This window comes from Candoia aspera, chromosome 18, assembly GCF_035149785.1.
Source record: "Candoia aspera isolate rCanAsp1 chromosome 18, rCanAsp1.hap2, whole genome shotgun sequence".
NCBI lineage: Eukaryota > Metazoa > Chordata > Lepidosauria > Squamata > Boidae > Candoia > Candoia aspera.
Window position 1 is genome coordinate 8508722 of NC_086170.1, and position 16904 is coordinate 8525625.

The 16904-nt window shown below is 48.5% G+C and overlaps 1 protein-coding gene across 1 annotated transcript; it reads left to right on the forward strand.

Annotated features, from left to right (window-relative positions):
- Window positions 1-158: 158 nt before the first annotated feature.
- NOL9 (nucleolar protein 9) lies at window positions 159-16103 on the forward strand. Its single transcript, XM_063317696.1, has 12 exons — window positions 159-368; window positions 1629-1851; window positions 2866-2993; window positions 3872-4010; window positions 4645-4741; window positions 4829-4926; window positions 5482-5643; window positions 6717-6999; window positions 10321-10432; window positions 10780-10957; window positions 12106-12239; window positions 15835-16103. Exons 1-12 carry the CDS (start codon window positions 159-161, stop codon window positions 15949-15951), a joined length of 1881 nt encoding a protein of 626 aa, XP_063173766.1. The 3' UTR covers window positions 15952-16103.
- The last annotated feature ends 801 nt before the right edge of the window (window positions 16104-16904 follow it).

The window sequence follows — 16904 nt, forward strand, 5'->3', positions numbered from 1 at the left end:
AACACGGCGACGATCTCCGGAAGCCGCGGATCCACGGGAGGAAGCGGCTCTTCCACCCTTTCCTATCTCTACGCGCGCCAAAGCACGCCGGCGAGAGGCGTGGCGGGCGCGCGTCCCGCGAGATCTCGCGAGAGGGCGGTCGCTGTGGGGAGGGCGCCATGGCGGGCCGCCACCGCCGCCGCCGCCGCTCGGCCGGGCTGAAGCGGCCCCTGATCGGCGTGCCGCGCCGAGCGGCACCGCCGCCGCCTCCTCAGGCCCCTCGGGAAAAGCCACCGCCGCCGCCGCCGGAGCTTCCCGCGGACGCGGCCCCGCTGACGGTCGCCGCGGCCCGCGAAGGCCGCGCGGCCCTGCTACTCCCCCCTCAGCAGGTGGGCGTGGCCATGCAAATGAGGGGCGGGGCCGACGTCAGCGGGAGAAGCCGCTGCCGGGGTCCGGCTGGCCTTCGCAGCGGCAGGTCGCGGCGGGCGCTCGGCAGCTCCTCCCCGGGAGGCCCCGCCGGATGGGCCCGCGCCGGCCCGGCCAAGAAATAAAGCTGCCCTCCCAAGCGGGGAGGCCTCCGGCTCTTTCTGGGGACAGGCCATTGCCTGCTACGCGGGGCCAGTCCTTGGAGGAGCCCCTTTGGCTGCCTTTTCAGAAGGGGTTTGCCCTTGCCTCCTTCCTAGGGCTGGGAGGGAGTGGCTGGCTGGCCCAAGGTCCCCCAGCTGGTTTCCCTGGACTGGAACTCGCGGCCCCCCCGCTTGAACCGCTGCCCCAAACTGGCCCTCCGAGTTGTCCCCGTAGTCCGTGGGCTCTGTGTTGGTGAACTCACTGGCGTGCTAAAAATTTAGGTATAACCCCCCACCCCCCCAGATTGATATGGTTTGATTCTATCAAATGCCATCAAAAGTAGTACTTTTTTAAAATAAAAAAAAAATACTACTTTTGATGGTATTTGATAGATTTCAAATAGAACTTTAAATTTATTTATTTTTTATTTTATTGACATTCCAAATTTCTTCACCGCCCATCTCCCTCAAAAGAGGGACTCTGGGCAGCTTACGGTAAAACTAAAACTCAGTGCAGATGAAAAATGCAGTAAGGAGAGGAGCTCTTCAGTAAAAACATAAATATAAATGCTTAACTTTTGGTTAATGATTTTTTTTTTACTTTATCTGTAAGAAATATATACATTAAATAAGGTGTCTTTTTTTAAAAAAAATGGTTCAGGTGTGTCTGATGCTTGGAGACTGCCTGGATAAGTCCCTGCAGTTTTCCTGGCAAGGTTTTTTGGAAATGGGTTGCCATTGCCTCGTTCCCAGGGCCGAGAGAAAGTGACTGGCCCAGGGTCATCCAGCTAGCTTTCACCTAAGGTGGAACTAGAACTCACGGTCTCCCGGTTTCTAGCCTGGGGCTTTAACCTGCAAAAAGCTTAGGAAAGTTCAAACTGCTCAGAGAGATTCCAGCCTCATGAACTCACTAATAAATGAGGTCTGGAGGTTCTGGTGAAACTTTCCAAGATTCTGCACCCTACCCTCAATTCTTGCATTGCGACTCCTAGCTGATGTTTTGTTTCCCTGCTGTGAGGAGGTTGACACAAGTAACCTTTGCAGCTTCACGTTCCCAAGTTTGTTTCTGGCTTCTCTTCCCAGACGCTGACGTTCACCGGCAAGTGTCGCCTGACGTGCCTGTATGGCTCTGTGCGGGTTTTTGGATTCATGGTTGCTCCAGATCAGCCCCCTTGCAACCTCTATTCCCCCCACACCTACTGCGCCCTCACCATTGAAGCTGCTGCCTGTAAGGATCCGGAAAAATCTGAGAAGGAGATGAAGTTGGAGGCCAAGTCCATCCTCCGGGCACACTTTGTACCCCAGGGTAAGGGATGCGAGGGATTAGCTGATAAGGTTGCTGTGTGGAGAACATGTGGTGTTTGGCTCACATTACCCAGAGCGCTCTACCCCCTGGGATTCGTTTGTGGAAAGGAGATGACTTTTTGGCCAAGTTGCCTTCTATGTACAGGCCTACCCACAACCCTTCAAGTACCATTTGCTTTAGGTTTATTTATGGTGTTTATATTCCCCTTTTCTCCTAAAAATAACACTGAAGAACAGGAGCCGTGAAATTTTGATAGAACCAACACGAAAAGGCAACAGAGAGCTGTTCAGATCTCATTTATATGGAAATAGGGAGACTTTGTGGTCTTAGAAATGGAAGCAACTGTCCAGGCCAGTGTTTTGTTTAGTGATGGTTACAACTTACAACGGTGCTGGAAAAAACGACTTACGACTGGTTCTCACACTTACGACCGTCGCAGCATCCCCACAGTCACGTGATTGCCATTTTCGACCTTTCCCGCCAGCTTCTGGCAAGCAAAATCAATGGGGAATCACATTATTTGCTTAGCGACCACTGCAAAAAAAGTCATAAAATCAGGTTAGATTTGCTTAATTCGCTTAGCAGCTGAAATTCCGGACTTAATTGTGGTCATTAAGCGAGGATTTCCTGTACCGTTCTTCAAATTTTCCTAAGAACTACATACACTTAAACATAAGGTAAAGGCAAAGGTTTCCCTTGACAGTAAGTCCAGTCGTGTCGGACTCTCGTGTCGGCGGTGCTCATCTCTGTTGAAAGCCGAAGAGCCGGCGTTTGTCCGTAGACACTTCCGGGGTCATAAAAAGCAAAAAAACCACAGCGAAACAGCTTTAGAGCGCCCAAGTCCACGCTTTGTGGCTTTCTAAAGCAGCCGGGCTGTCCAATCTGAAAAGGCTTGCTGCTTCTGTATAGATTTCTGGACGAGTCTGGGATCTTTAGAGGGAGGCTGTTGCTATGGCGACCGGCCTACTCTTAGCAGCACCGATATGAGGTATGGCTTTATCCTGTGTTTTCCAGAGGCAAGATGCAGACTGCTGAGAAGCTTCGTTCCCCACTGCTCCATCGTTTTGCTGGAGCAGCTGGACACGCCGGTGACAAAGTTCGTTCTCAGCCACTCCGATTTCTCCCAGATCTTCAGAGCCAAAGTGAGTTCCCCAATTGCTGCCTAAGTATTCCTAACGCGATGCCTTTAAGGCCACTTAGGGTGCGTGTTCCGGCGGAAGGGCTTCTCTCTCTCTACCTTCTCCTCTACGGAGGCCAGGGGGTCATTAGGGCCGTGTCCAGGTACTCCTCATTTAGTGACTGCCTCGCTTAGTGACTGTTCATCGTTACAGCGGTGATGAAAAAGTAGCTTTGTGACCGATCCTCGCATTTATGACCTTCGCAGGTTTGTAAAGCAGAGGAAACTACAATCAGACCCATCATGGTTTCACATAGCGACCGCTTCACTTAATAACCAAGTTGCCAGTCCTGATTGTGGTTGCTAAACGAGGACTACCTGTATTGCTTCCTGCTGGTTAATATAGGTAAAAACACTACACTGTGTAAAAATAGAAAAACTCTTTTCCCGCCAAAATAGGTAGGTTGGGTAGAAGATATCTGTCTATCTATTTTAATTTGTTCAGTCATGTCCGATTCTTAGAGACTGCCTGGACAAGTCCCTGCAGTTTTCTTGGCAGGTTTTTCAGAAATGGCTTGCCCTTGCCTCCTCCCTAGGGCTGAGAGAGCGACTGGCCCAAGGTCACCCAGCCGGCTTTGTGCCTAGGGTGGGACTAGAACTCACAGTCTCCCGGTTTCTAGCCCGGTGCCTTCACCACTGCGCCAGACTGGCTCTAGGGGCAGATTTAGGAGCTGCCTACAGCATATGGCGTCCAAAGCGTTCAACAGCTGGGCATTGCTCTGTGCAAGGCCGCTGAAGACCAGAACCACGGCACGCCTTCCTCTGCATTTTGCTCCTGCGTGCTTCCGGCCTTCCCCCGCCCCTTTTCTCAACGGCTAACCTCACTCTGCTTATCCTCCCTAGAGACAAGACGCTTCCCCTTTCATCCCGGAAGATACGGTGCTGGCTTCTGCTGGTCTTGGGGCGCTGGATCCAGGCAGCGGCCTGCTCCTATCCCAAAGCATGCTTTCTGCCGTCGCAGAGCTAATCCAGGCCTGCCAGGGTGAGTAGCTCAGCAGCAGCCTCCCTGGAGCAGCGTTCCTTTTGAAAGACGTGCTTAGGGCAGTCGTGAAGGAGCAGAGCCACCAAGGTGTTTTTTGGGGGGGGGGTCCTTTCTGTTCCCAAGCTTGAGGCGAGAGTCCTTAATGTCACCATGGACTGGACAAAGCTGTGGCTATATTTGCATCTGTGAGGTTTGATGTAACTATAGTGATACTATTTATGTTTTTATTGAATTTTAAACGTTTTATTGTAAGCCGCCCAGGGTCCCCCGCGTGGGGGAAATGGGTGGTGGTAAAAGTATGATAAATACATAAAATATATTAGAGCCTAAAGTTTATGATCGTCTGCAGGAATGCTTGGTCACCAATGCTGTGTCACACCTAAAACTTTTTGGTGCTAGGCTACTGCCAGGAAGGCATTTCCTTGACTTTTGAGTCAATTTCTCCCTGGTTCCTTCCTGTAAGGGTGTAGAACACCCTCTTTTGGGGACGTTATTCTAGGGTTCGGCCCCCAAAGAATCCCTAATCTTTCTTCAAGGTACTCTGAAACCTCTTTGGGGGTTGAATCTTTGCGGGATTGTGAGGGATCTCACTTCACAAAGATAACCCCATCGGGGCCGTTTGCTTGCTTTTCAGACGAAGATGAAGGCTGTCCTGTTATCCTAGTGTGTGGCCCCAAAAGTATCGGGAAATCAACATTTAACAGATACCTGATCAATCTTTTACTAAACAGGTGAGTGGTTTCTCTCTGGCTCTCTCAAGCTTGCTGTGTTTTTTAATTATCCGCAAAACATTTCTCTCTTTTTTTTTTAAATTATAGCCTTCCCTGCCTTGAATTCTTGGAATGTGACCTGGGACAGCCTGAGTTCACCCCCCCGGGGAGCATTTCCCTGGTTAACGTGACGGAACCCCTTTTGGGTATGTACCTTGGAGAATTTTCCTGACCTGTCTTCCTATCTTCCATGGAAAGAGGCCCCTTTGGAGTATCGGCCTTTCCGAATGGTTTTTAAAAGGCGAAGAAACCTGAGAAACGAAATCTTTTGACATAGGATGGGATAGAAATCTAATCATAATATTTGACAGTTCGGCTACAGGGTACCGCTGTCTGCGCAGATAGCTCCTTTGTTCCCTGATTCACCTAACTTAATTGTTTGAAATTGCTTATTAACAAGCCAGCACGCTGCTAAGAGAGCCTTTAGCATCCTTACGAGACAGAAAGAGCCAGTCGCAGCCTGGTGCTTGGATTGGAAATGGGGTCTGTCGGGATTTGTCCCCTAGTAAGTGGCTGTTTTGCGGCTGGGTCATCTCCACAGCACCCGTTTTGCAAATAGAAGACCCTCGGTGGGAGCCTCTTGCCAGAGCATCTGGAACATCCTCCTTGAGTTTACTTGGCCCAAAATATTTATAAACCCTGCAGTCGTTGTTCAGCCTTTTGCATACTGCCATTGCTGCCTGACCTCCCTTCTGCTTCAGGTCCGCCATTCACACACCAGCGGCCCCCTCGAAAAATGGCATACTATGGGGACATCTCTTGTGAGCATGATACCGAGAGGTACCTCGACACGCTGAAATACGTGTTTGGCGCCTACGAGAGAGACGTCCCTTTGGTGATCAACACGATGGGATGGGTGAAAGGTATAGCTCTGCTAAGCCAGTCCTTCCAACTTTTTTTGTTCTTTTTAAAGGATGGGGGGGGTTCTTCTATTTTTTTTATTTATTTTATCAAATTTATCACCACCCATCTCCCCCCAAAGGAGAGGGGGGACCACTGAAGGTCTTATATCCCTCAGTGGTCTAGGACCTGTGGGGCACAAGGTTAAGATTTTATGAAGGCTCGAGAGACTTTGAAAGGTTTAAAATAAGAATAGCTAATTTGCTTCATGGAGGTCAGTGAAAGATATGCAGGTAGTCCTCGACTTACGACCACAATTGGGACCAGAACTTCCATCATGGTTGTTAAGTGAGTTGTGCCCAATTTTACAACCTTTTTGCCACAGTTAAGCAAATCGCTGCAGTCGTTAAGTGAATCGCCGTGGTTCCCCGTTGATTTTGCTTGTCGGGAGCCAGCTGGGAAGGTTGCAAATGGAGATCATGTGGCCCTGGGATGCTGCAACCATCATAAGTGCAAGCCGGTTGCCAAGCGCCTGAAGTTTGATCGTGTGACCCTAGGGACACTGCGACGGTTGTAATTTCAAGCCGTCATTAAACGAATGGTCATAAGTCGAGGACTACCTATAACATCTTTGGTTACAATTCAGTGATAGGGGGCAATGTAAAATTTCTCCTGTTCTTGCTTGGGCCCCTTGACATTCCTGCTTCCCCTTCTTTGTGGGAGGAGCTGAGCCGAAGGGGTTTCCCACTTTGTTGTTCTCCAGTTTGCTACTCAGGGCCCTATGCCAGAGAGGAGGAAACTCCCAATTTCGGAATCTTCCCAAATGCCACATTCTTCAAGTTCCAACAATTTGGCAGCTTCAGATACTTTGAGCTTATTTGCTGGACTTTTCTGCTTCTGATGCTCCTGAGCCATCAGAAGCATACGTCTGTGCTGTTCCTCTCGCCTAGTTTCTGACTCTGGAGACTTCAGCAAAAGCTGCTGAGATAAGATAGGGACGTCGACAAGGCAGGCAGTAGCAGCTTGCGGGCCCCTTGTTTCTGGCTCATTCTCCTACCCACCTAATACGTGCTTTGTTTTTGCTCCTGGCTCCAAGGTGCCGGCTTGCTCCTCCTGATCGACGTTATTCGGTTGCTGTCGCCCAGTCACGTCGTTCAGATCAACGCAGAGGACTTCAAAGACCTGCCTCAGCTTTCTGCTGACTACATTCGGGACACCGCTGGCCTGCACACCAGAGGCAAACCGTCCCTCAAAAGGAAAAATCCAGGGGAAAATTGGGAACAGTGCCGGAGCCGAGGAAGCTCCCACACTCCTCAGTCTGGGCATCAGTTGCTGTGTGTCCAGGCAAAGTTTCCGGGAGCAGGGGTCCCTGGCGTAGGGTGTGTATCAGCTCATGGCATGGAGTAAGCTTCAAATCTGGAAGCTTTCCTCCCTGCTGCCCTAATCTTGCCTTTTTTGCAGATCCGTTATTTGATATATTCTCACTGGGGAATCCTCAGTGGTCCCTCTCTGTGTGTCAGCCCTTGACGCCTGGCCCCCTTTCCTCCCACTTACACCCAAGAGAATCAAGGCAGGGCAGTCTTGAGTTTCTTTCTCGCTCTTCCTGTTTTCTGCCGCTACCCTCATATTTCCCTTACGTTTATTAAATCCTTGTGTAATATTTTGGATTTTCAGGTAGTCCTCGCTTAAAAACCATTCATTTAGTGATGGTTTGGACTTACAACAGTGCTGGAAAAAAAATGACTTATGACTTGTCCTCACACTTACAACCATCGCAGCATCCCTGCGGTCATGTGATCATGATTTGGTCACTTGGCAACCGGCTCACATTTATGACCGTCACAGCGTCTTGTGGTCATGTGATCTCCATTTTCGACCTTCCCGGCTGGCTTCTGGCAAGCAAAATCAGTGGGGAACAGTATATGATTTGCTTAATGACCTTGTGGTTTGCTTAATGCTTGCTGTGATTTGCTTAACAACTGCCACAAAAAAGGTCGTAAAATTGGGTTGGATTCGCTTAATGACTGCTTCGCTTAGCAACTGAAATTCCAGTCCCAATTGCCATTAAGCGAGGACTACCTGTACTGGACCCTCATTAGGTAGTTCCCACCCCCTGGCATTTTGAGTTTTTTGAGAAACCTAGCCTGAACTGTTGTATCCTTTGTTTTTTCTGCTGGTTTACTTAGGGACTGCTTCTAAGCTCTTTTTTTTTTAATGATATTTTATTCATTTGGTGAGTTACGTTTGCCAGCTCCTTGGCATCTGTGCCAATTTCAGGAGAATAGTTGGGGGCTGACAAATGGACAGCATGTTGGAAAACCAGCTGGGAATCCCTGTCGCCATCGCCAGAACAGCCTTCTTATCTCTGGCATGGCAGACTAGATCGCAGGGACTGGATTTAGCCCCAGGACCTCCAATGCAAGAAGGATTGGCACTTCTGATAACTCTGAATAGAAATACAGGTAGTCCTCACTTAATGACCATTTGTTTAGTGACAGCTCAGACTTACGATGGTGCTGAAAAAAATGACTTAAGAGCAGTTCTTGGGCTTACAGCCATTGCAGCACCCCGTGGTCATGTGCTCGCATTTTCTACCTTCCTGGCTGGCTTCTGGCAAGCAAATTCAATGGAAAACTGCATGATTTGCTTAAGAACCATGTGATTTGCTTAACAACCGCTGCAAAAAAGGTCATAAACTCAGGTTGGATTTGCTTAATGGCTGCTTCACTTAGCAACCAAAATCCCAGCCCCAGTTGTGGTCATTAAGCGAGGACTACCTGTAAGGGCACTTTGCTGCCTCATCCATACAAGATGGCATCTGCCATGCTGTAGAGCGCATTTTCCACTCCCCTGCTTGTGGGCTTTCGGAGTCACACTGCAGATGTTTCAGAGCTCACGTTTCACTTAGCAAAGATCTGATGAGAGTACCTGCCAGCTTTGTCTTTGCGATGTCGTCAGAACCAAAGGCTAAATATCGTCTATATGTGGGAATCCAGCTTTGTGGGGGGGGCAGGCTTCATGGATTCATGGCAAGCATCAGCTCAAACACCCACGAACACCAGCAAACATTTTCACATTAATTTAGTCTCAGGAGAGGCCTGAAGGCCAGCGACGGGGTCTGCAGTTCTCTTCGGCTGCTATCCTGTCGCGTGCCTTTTCCGCATTCTCACATTCGGGGGGAAACGCCCACGAAGAGCCTTGTCCTCGGCTCCGAGCTTTGCTCTTTACAATGGACCACCAGGAGGCAGCACAAGTGCACCTGAAGGATCGTCCGTTCATACATAACCAGACCTTACTCTGTGGGGTTCAAACTCTCTACTGGGAATTCAACTCACAGACCCCTTGTAGTTTAGATTATTATGTAGAGTGCATTCGTTCTGGGAGCTATCCAGATCCTGGTGCTCAGCCCCGTGTTGCAGGAAGGAACTTCTTATTTATTTTGCAAATCTGTAGGGCTGCCCATCTTCCTGAAGGAGAGGGAATTACATACAGCAGGTGCCCGGTTTAAGGACATCCCGGTTTATGGACGACTCCTAATTAAGAACGGACTGCCATAAAGACTATTATATTAAAAATTCAAGTTAGTACAACCTTTTGGGGTAAATACACAATGCTCCTTTGCGCATTGTTATATTTAAGATGTTTTAGTGTATTTGGAAGTGTTTCTTAACTGTTTTTGTATGCGTAAAAAGGTATAATATGTACTATATGCAAAAACAAGCGTTTGACTCATTGTTCCAACTTAAATACAAATTCAACTTAAGGACACACTTGTCCTTAAGTTGAATTTAAGTTGTTCTTAAACCGGGGACCTGCTGTATAAAGATGTTACCTTTAAAGGATGGCTTTACAGGTGATCTCAGTGGCCGTGAATCCAGTCTTGCAAATGGGATCAAAGTTATCAGCCCACGTTAGGAATATATTTAGGCATTGCAGAAAATTGCATGCTGCCCAATTATGATGCTAGGCAGTTTACAGTGATAAAACGTAATAAAAACATGTTCATCCCTCAAATCCTCCAATGTGAACTGTGTCATACATCTAACTGAAACCTACCAGTCGCAGTCCGACAAACTTGAAAATCAGCCCCAAACTACGGCATCGTGAAAAACCAGCCGGAGGGTGTAGCTAGAAAGGAAGGTGACCTTGATGGAAATACGCAGTCGGATTTGCTAGATTCAGTTTATTATAGCCAATCTCAGTAAAGGTAGTTCTGGTCTTCCTCTGGAGTTGATTTTTTGGTTTGGCCTACCTAGTGGGGCTGACGTCAATCTTGCAGCTCTGATTGGGCCATACTCCCTGCTCCCTTCTTACCCCCTAGTGAATCGGGGAGGTGCCTGCCTGACCCACTTCTTGACGTTATTGTGTTTTCAGAGCTTAAAAAACGCTTCAGCCCCCTTAACCTAGCTAACGATCTTTGCAGATTCCCATCGAAGGGACTGCTCTCTACAGATGGGGACCAAAGAGACTCCAAGCTATTCTAGAATGTTGGAATCTTTACCTTTTGTGAGGTGGGGACTTGGGCACCTCTTCCCGGGAAGGTTGCACAGGATGGGCAGGTTCTGGAGGGGAAGGACGGTCCAGAAGGCAGCAGGAAGCTGGTATGCGTCGGTGAGCCCAGCACGCCAGATTAAGTTGGACAGCCTAATGCCTACCGCCCCCTTCCTGTCTGTGATGCACCTTTGCTGTGGTCCTTCCAGGCGAGCGCACAGCAGTACCTTGCGGAGCATTACCACTGTGGGATACCTGGGCCAGCTGCAGCCTCCCGACGTGGAATCCGTGCTCCCTCTGCCCAGCCTGGTGCCTTATCAGGTAATGCCCTGCCTGGGGTGAATGGCAGGCCTTGCCCTGCAGAAGGAGTTGAGCCTTCCTCTTCTTTCCCCGAGCAAAGAATTCCAGGTGGGCTCCTGAAACTCTTTATCCCAAGAAAGGTGACCGTGCTGCCCAGCTAGCCCTGTATAATTTCCTCTGACTGGCAGCAGCTCTCTAAAGATGCAGGTGTTCTTCTCCGGCTCTGCGACCTGAGTGACTATCTGAAAGTACGGAGCCGAAGACCTCCCTCGCCCCTGCCTGTTCCTACCATAAATGGAGATGCCAAACAATGGTTTGAAAATGTACTTGTCCCCCCCACAAAGCCGCCTGTGCTTTCCGTTTCCCAGGTGCCCTTCAGCGCAGTGGTCCTCAAGGTGATCCATGTCGATGTGGCTCCACGTCACATACTGTGTTCCCTCAATGCCAGCTGGGTCGGCCTCTGTCACCTGCCAGGTGAGATCCCCTGCAAAGGAGAGGGGCCTGTGGTGTTGACGCAGACGCCCATCTGTGACTGCCTGGGCTTTGGTGAGTGAGCTGATTTGCATTCATTTATCAGTTTATTCTGCTGAACTCGGTTGCTCATATAATCCACATGGAGCATGGCCAGTGCCTTATCTTCCTCTTGTGGGCACGAGAGACTGCACAGTCTGTAAAGGGGTAAAACGGTGATTGCAAAAAATGCAGTCTGAAGGATGCCAGAAGAAGCATCTGTCTGGGTAGGACGGGCATACGTTGTAGAATAAAATTGAAATGGATGCCATAAACAATAGTTGCTGAGAAAATAACAAGGTAAAGGAAATTATAAACGCCATGAAAAAGGGAAAGCTACAGGAGCGTCAGTTTCTTAAATGCGTCCAGGAAAGTGCATGGCAGAATTCAGATTGAAAGGCTGTGAGAGGTCATCACCTACAAAATTTGGCAGAGTGGAGGGTGCACAGACCAGATTTTTGCTCTTGAGCAGGTCATTGAGAAAGGTACGAATGTGGGAAAGGAAGTGCTGGACGCTTCCTGATTTAGAGAAAGTGCATATTAAAAGCGAATAAACCTGGATTATGGAATTGTTTTGCTGAAGGGTGGCCTGGAAAGCTGGTTTGGTCCTATAAAGAGATTGAACGGGGACTGAACTGCAAAACGCAAACAAGGCAGTGAAGGGAAGGGGAAGATGGAGAAAATCAGGGATGGGTGGACTTGGTGAAAAAGGGGGAGAGGAGGGCTTCCAGGAACAAAGACTGTGGATGAAGCTATGGTTGAACGAGGTCGAAACAGGGAAAGTTTGCAAGGGAAGAAATTTATGGAGAGGTGGTGAATGAAGCTGGTGTAAAGTATGTGTATCTCCAGGTCCCCTTCCGTTTTCTTCGCACGTCTTGTTTTTGGTGGGGGTGGCTCAGCGATGCTTCTGACTGCTGGCCGCCCAGAGCTTTCAGAAAAGAAAAAGAAAAAGAAAAGAGAGCTTTCCAGATAAGTGAAAACTGAGATAAGCATAAAACCACAAAATGCATGCTCCCGCCATGATGTCGCCTTGTCCACTTCCCAGACAACATCCTTCTGCAGAAAGTTATGGTTGCCAATCCCTGCCTTAAATCCTGTTTTTCCTTTAGACCGAAGCGTTGTATCTTCCTGCGTTCTCCTGCTACACAACAGAGGATTGAAGGCTGACGTTTTATTTTTAACAGGAATTGTCCGAGGGGTGGACATGGCCAGGAAGCTTTATTACGTCCTGACCCCAGTAGCTCCCGAGAACTTGCGACGTGTGAACTGTTTGCTGATCGGGAACATCGCGATCCCCAACTGCATCTTCCTGAACCAGGTAAGTAGACGCTGGGCCGCTCGATGCCTCAAAGAGAAAGGAGGCTTGTAAGGCCACCACAAGGGTCAACAGGCAGCAGACAGCGAGTCTGTTCTGATCCCACACGCTGTGCTTTAATTATGCATGGTGGGACGCAGTTCCTTGGCTGGCCGTCGGATTTTTGCTCCAATTTCGCCAAACGTGGGCAACCACGCAGAAGATCAAAGGAAACCCAAGTGTGTATGCCTGTTGGGAAAGAGGGCAGGACTCCAGTATGGCGGATGGATTATGAGGAGGTCTGAATGTGAGTGTGGTCTTAGCACGATCCCGTAGGAGGACAAAAAAGCATGTCACGCCATGTCAGTTTGTGCGTGACAAAAAAATCCAGTTCCCAGTCCTCATGTCTGCAATTAAGAGCGTGAAAGTGTAGCCTTTGCTGCTGATCCCCCAGACTTAGGAAGATGGGTTGCATATCATGTTTCCAAAACTTCAGTACAGGTAGTCCTTGACTTACGACCGTCCGTTTAACGACCGTCTGAAGTTACAACGGCCTCGGAATGGGTGCTTTATGGCCTGAAAGGCAATTCCGAGCGTTGCAAAATGTTGCACCACCACAACCAACTTGCATTTATGACCAGTTGCAGCATCCCGCAGTCACGTGATCGCCTTTTGCCATGTTTTCTGCCATTTTCCAGCAAAAAACACCCATTGGGGAATCTGGATTCGCTTAATGACTGCTGTGGAAATGGTCGTAAAATCGGGTCCGGTCGTGTGGTGACTCGACTTACGACTGCAACAACTTACAGTGGAAATTCTGGTCTCAATTGTGGTCATAAATCAAGGACTACCTGTACCCCATTGGCACTCTGCCGTTCTCCCTGACCAGAAGAACCAGCTTATGTGACAAAGCAGCAACACACGTGGACAGCTTTTGCTGTCCTCAGATCGGAGGGCCCCCCTTGCAACTTTGCACACAAAGACCCAATTGGCACCGAGGTGTAGGATCGGGACTCGGCCTTCTGTGTCCGTTCTGTCGCACTGCAATCATTTGGAGTCTTTTGAGGCTATGGAAGCGCCAGACTCTTGCAACTGAGATTGAGCCGTGTGGCTGAAGTTCCTCCCTTTCTTTATCTTTCGATGACGCATTTTCAGAACTTTCATTACAGTTTAGCAGCCAAGTTAATTCTTAATTTGTGTCTTCGGGAAGGTAGTGCTGAGGAAAGCATTCAGATGGTCATAAATACGTTGCTGGTGGCCTGTCTGCTGACATCGGAGGCACCGAAGCCCCAGATGAGATTTAAGAGTCGAACTTGCCCTCTAAACCATCCCCACTTCTACAGGGAGTCCAATGATCTGAAGTTACAATGTCAGAATGGGTGCTTTACGGCCTAAGCACTTCCGAGCATAGCAAAATGTTTGCACCCCCGTGGTCACAAGACCGCATTTTGGCCACTTGGCCACCAGCTTGCGTTTATGATTGATTGCAGCATCCCGCGGTCACGTGATTGGGTTGTGCAAAGTCTTGCTCTTTTCTGGCAAAAAACACCCATTGGGGAAGCTGGATTCGCATAACGACTGCAGTGACTTGCTTAACGGACACCGTAAAATGGTTGTAAAATCAGGTCCAGTCATGTGGCAACTCGACTTACAACTGCAATGGAAATTCCAGTCCCAATTGTGGTCGTAAGTCGAGGACTCTCTACTGCATTTAATCTTGCATCTAAATGTACGTTTATGGCCGTTTTCTGTTAAAGGCCTCCAAAAATTGACAGCGTGTTAGGCGTTGAGTCATTTCTACAGAAGAAATTGACCGCATGCTGTAATTAAAATAGGAGAAATTGCATTGATTCCAGCACATAGTCCTACTGAAGCAGAACTGCTTTAATTGATTGTTCAAGTGCATTATAATTATTATTATTATTATTATGGTAATCTACAGTTAGATTCACAGTCAGAGACTGGTGGAAACTTAGCAATTCAAGTCCTAACCAAGGACTTAAGGGTTATTAAGATAGCGTCTGAGGATATAGGCAGTTCCAAGCAGGGTGTGTGTGTGTGTGTGTACACGCATATAGGTAAAATTAGGGTGTTCAGTTCTGATAAATGCAAAATTTCCAAATATCGAGGGAGTCCTTTAGGTATTGCTCCAAGGGCTCCAATCACAATTGGTATAACAGCGGATTTCTTCTTCCTCTCCTCTTCCTGTCCTCCTCCTCCTCCTCCTCTTCTTCTTCCCCATTTCAAAGCAATTTACTGAATATAAAATACACTTTAAAATACATAGTAAAAAGCATATATTAAAAACAATATAAAAAGAGGGGGGAAGCAAATGAAAGCCACTCATCCACCATTCAGCTGGGTAGGAATGGAGGGACATCTTCCCCAGGCACCTAAATTATGTGCCGGTCGGCGTCCCGCAGATTTAAGGAACTCCACAGATGGCACTCTGCGGCTCCCCAGTGGAGTCTGTGTTAGCTGTCCGTCAGATGTCCCGCATGCTAGCCGTTTATGGCTGCGAGGAGCAAATCTCTGAATTTGTTTACTATTTATTTGTCGTATTTATATAGCCATCCATCTCGCATCAGTGACTCTGGGTGGTGTACAATACTTAATTAAAAACAATAAATCCATAAAAACAATCACAATTAAAAATAACTGTAAAAAGGCACATAAAACAAGCAGGGATGGTATCAACCACAATAAGGGATCCATCAGAAAATCTCCCTGGGACTCCCAGGCCTAGTCAGTTCCCAGCAAGAAGGTGGCTTCAGCAGATGTGGAGCATGTGCCTGGCCAGATGGCCTGCTCCGTGCTCCATTCCCTCACCCGGCACCAGCTGAGCTCCCAGCTCGTCTGGGCCTGCTCTGCTTGCTGAAGTTGGAACAGGTCCATTGAGGATGTTTGGGCCTCCCCGATTCAGAGGCTACGGGAAGACAGCGCTGGGCATCGTTGGCGTACAGTCTGTGCGACGCCCAGCTCCAGACTCTCAACTTTGTTGAGATGATCAATGGGGACAGAGGTTTGCCCAGTGGCAGCCCATGGCACCAGAGTCCAGTGCCACTCCCTGACGTGTAAAGTGGCCTCCGAGGGAGCCGCAGCAGTCCAAGGGGCATGTGGTAATAATTGATTCTCACTGACCTGGGTCTCATAGCATATACAGGTAGTCCTCGCTTAACAACCATTTGTTTAGTGACGGTTCAGACTTAAAACAGTGCTGGAAAAGACGACTTACGACCAGTCCTCACACTTACGGCCGTCACAGCGTCCCCCAGTCACGTGATCGTGATGTGGACGCTTGGCCATTGGTTCACATTTATGACTGTCGCAGGGTCACATGATCGCCATTTTCAACCTTCCCAGTAGGCTTCTGGCGAGCAAAACCAATGGGGAACCATGTGATTTGCTTAACCACCACCTGGTTCACTTCCCCCTGTGATTCACTTAATGACCGCCACAAGAAAGGTAAAATTGGGTTGGATTTGCTTAATGACTGCTTCACTTAGCAACCAAAATTCCAGTCCCAATTGTGGTCATTAAGCAAGGACTACCTGTAGTTAGGAGAAGCGCACCGTAACAGCAGCTGGTCCATTCTCTTCCCACGTTTCTGTGTTTTTAGGCCAGAACTGATGGGGAGATTCCATACGTCACCTCAGCGTACAACTACGAAGTTTCCGGTGCTGGGAAATTGAAAATTAAGAAGCATTTGCAGCGAAGGGAACACCGTGGCCCATGAACTCCTTTTGAAGGACTTGTCTTCTCGACACAGTAGACCTTCCGTCGGCAAGCTGATGCAGCGTTTCCCACCCTTGGCGAAGTTCTGATCCCTGCTTCTGTTATAAGTGTATTTTCTTCACGGTTTTCAAATTAAAACATTTTCTATAAACTGGGCAGGTATCCGATTGTCCGAGTCACCTTGAGCACTGGTGAAGGCTTTTAAATCAGTGCCTTTGGCCTAGGACAAAGTTTTTGGCCTCAAATGCTGAGCTGTGGAGAGATTTAAAATGTCCAGCCTTCATTTTGGCTGCCCGTAATGCTTGCAGTGTTTTATCTCCCCTCCTGAAGATTTAAGGATTTCAGCCTTTGGGCCAAAGAACCTTGACTTGCCCGGTTCAGCACTTGACGGTTTCAGTGTGCTAACTTGCAAGCCAGGGACTGGCCCAGTGTAGTTGCTGTCAAGACCCTGTTCAGCCTGGAAACACAGGGTGCAGTCAGAAAGTGTGCACATAGATGCACATGTATTCTTGCACAGCGAAAGAAAGAGAATCAGAATCATACAGTCAGAAGCAAAGAATCAGAATCAGAAGCAAAGAATCATAGAATAAGAGGCAGAGAATCAGAAGGATAGAATCAAGCAAAGCATCAGAATCAGAAGCAAAGCATCAGAATCATAGAATCAAGCAAAGAATCAATCATAGAAGCAAAGAATGAGAATCATAGAATCAGGAGCAAAGAATCAATCAGAAGCAAAGAATCAGAATCAGAGTCAGAAGCAAAGAAACAGAATCATAGAATCAGGAGCAAAGAATCAGAATCAGAAGCAAAGAATCAGAAGCAAAGAATGATGGAATCATAGAATCATGGGATTGGAAGGGACCTTAGAGGTCTTCTAGTCCAACCCCCTGCCTGAGGCAGGAGTCCTCATACCGGTGAAGCCCTGGCTTTTCCCCCAGGCGCTGGGGCCAGGGT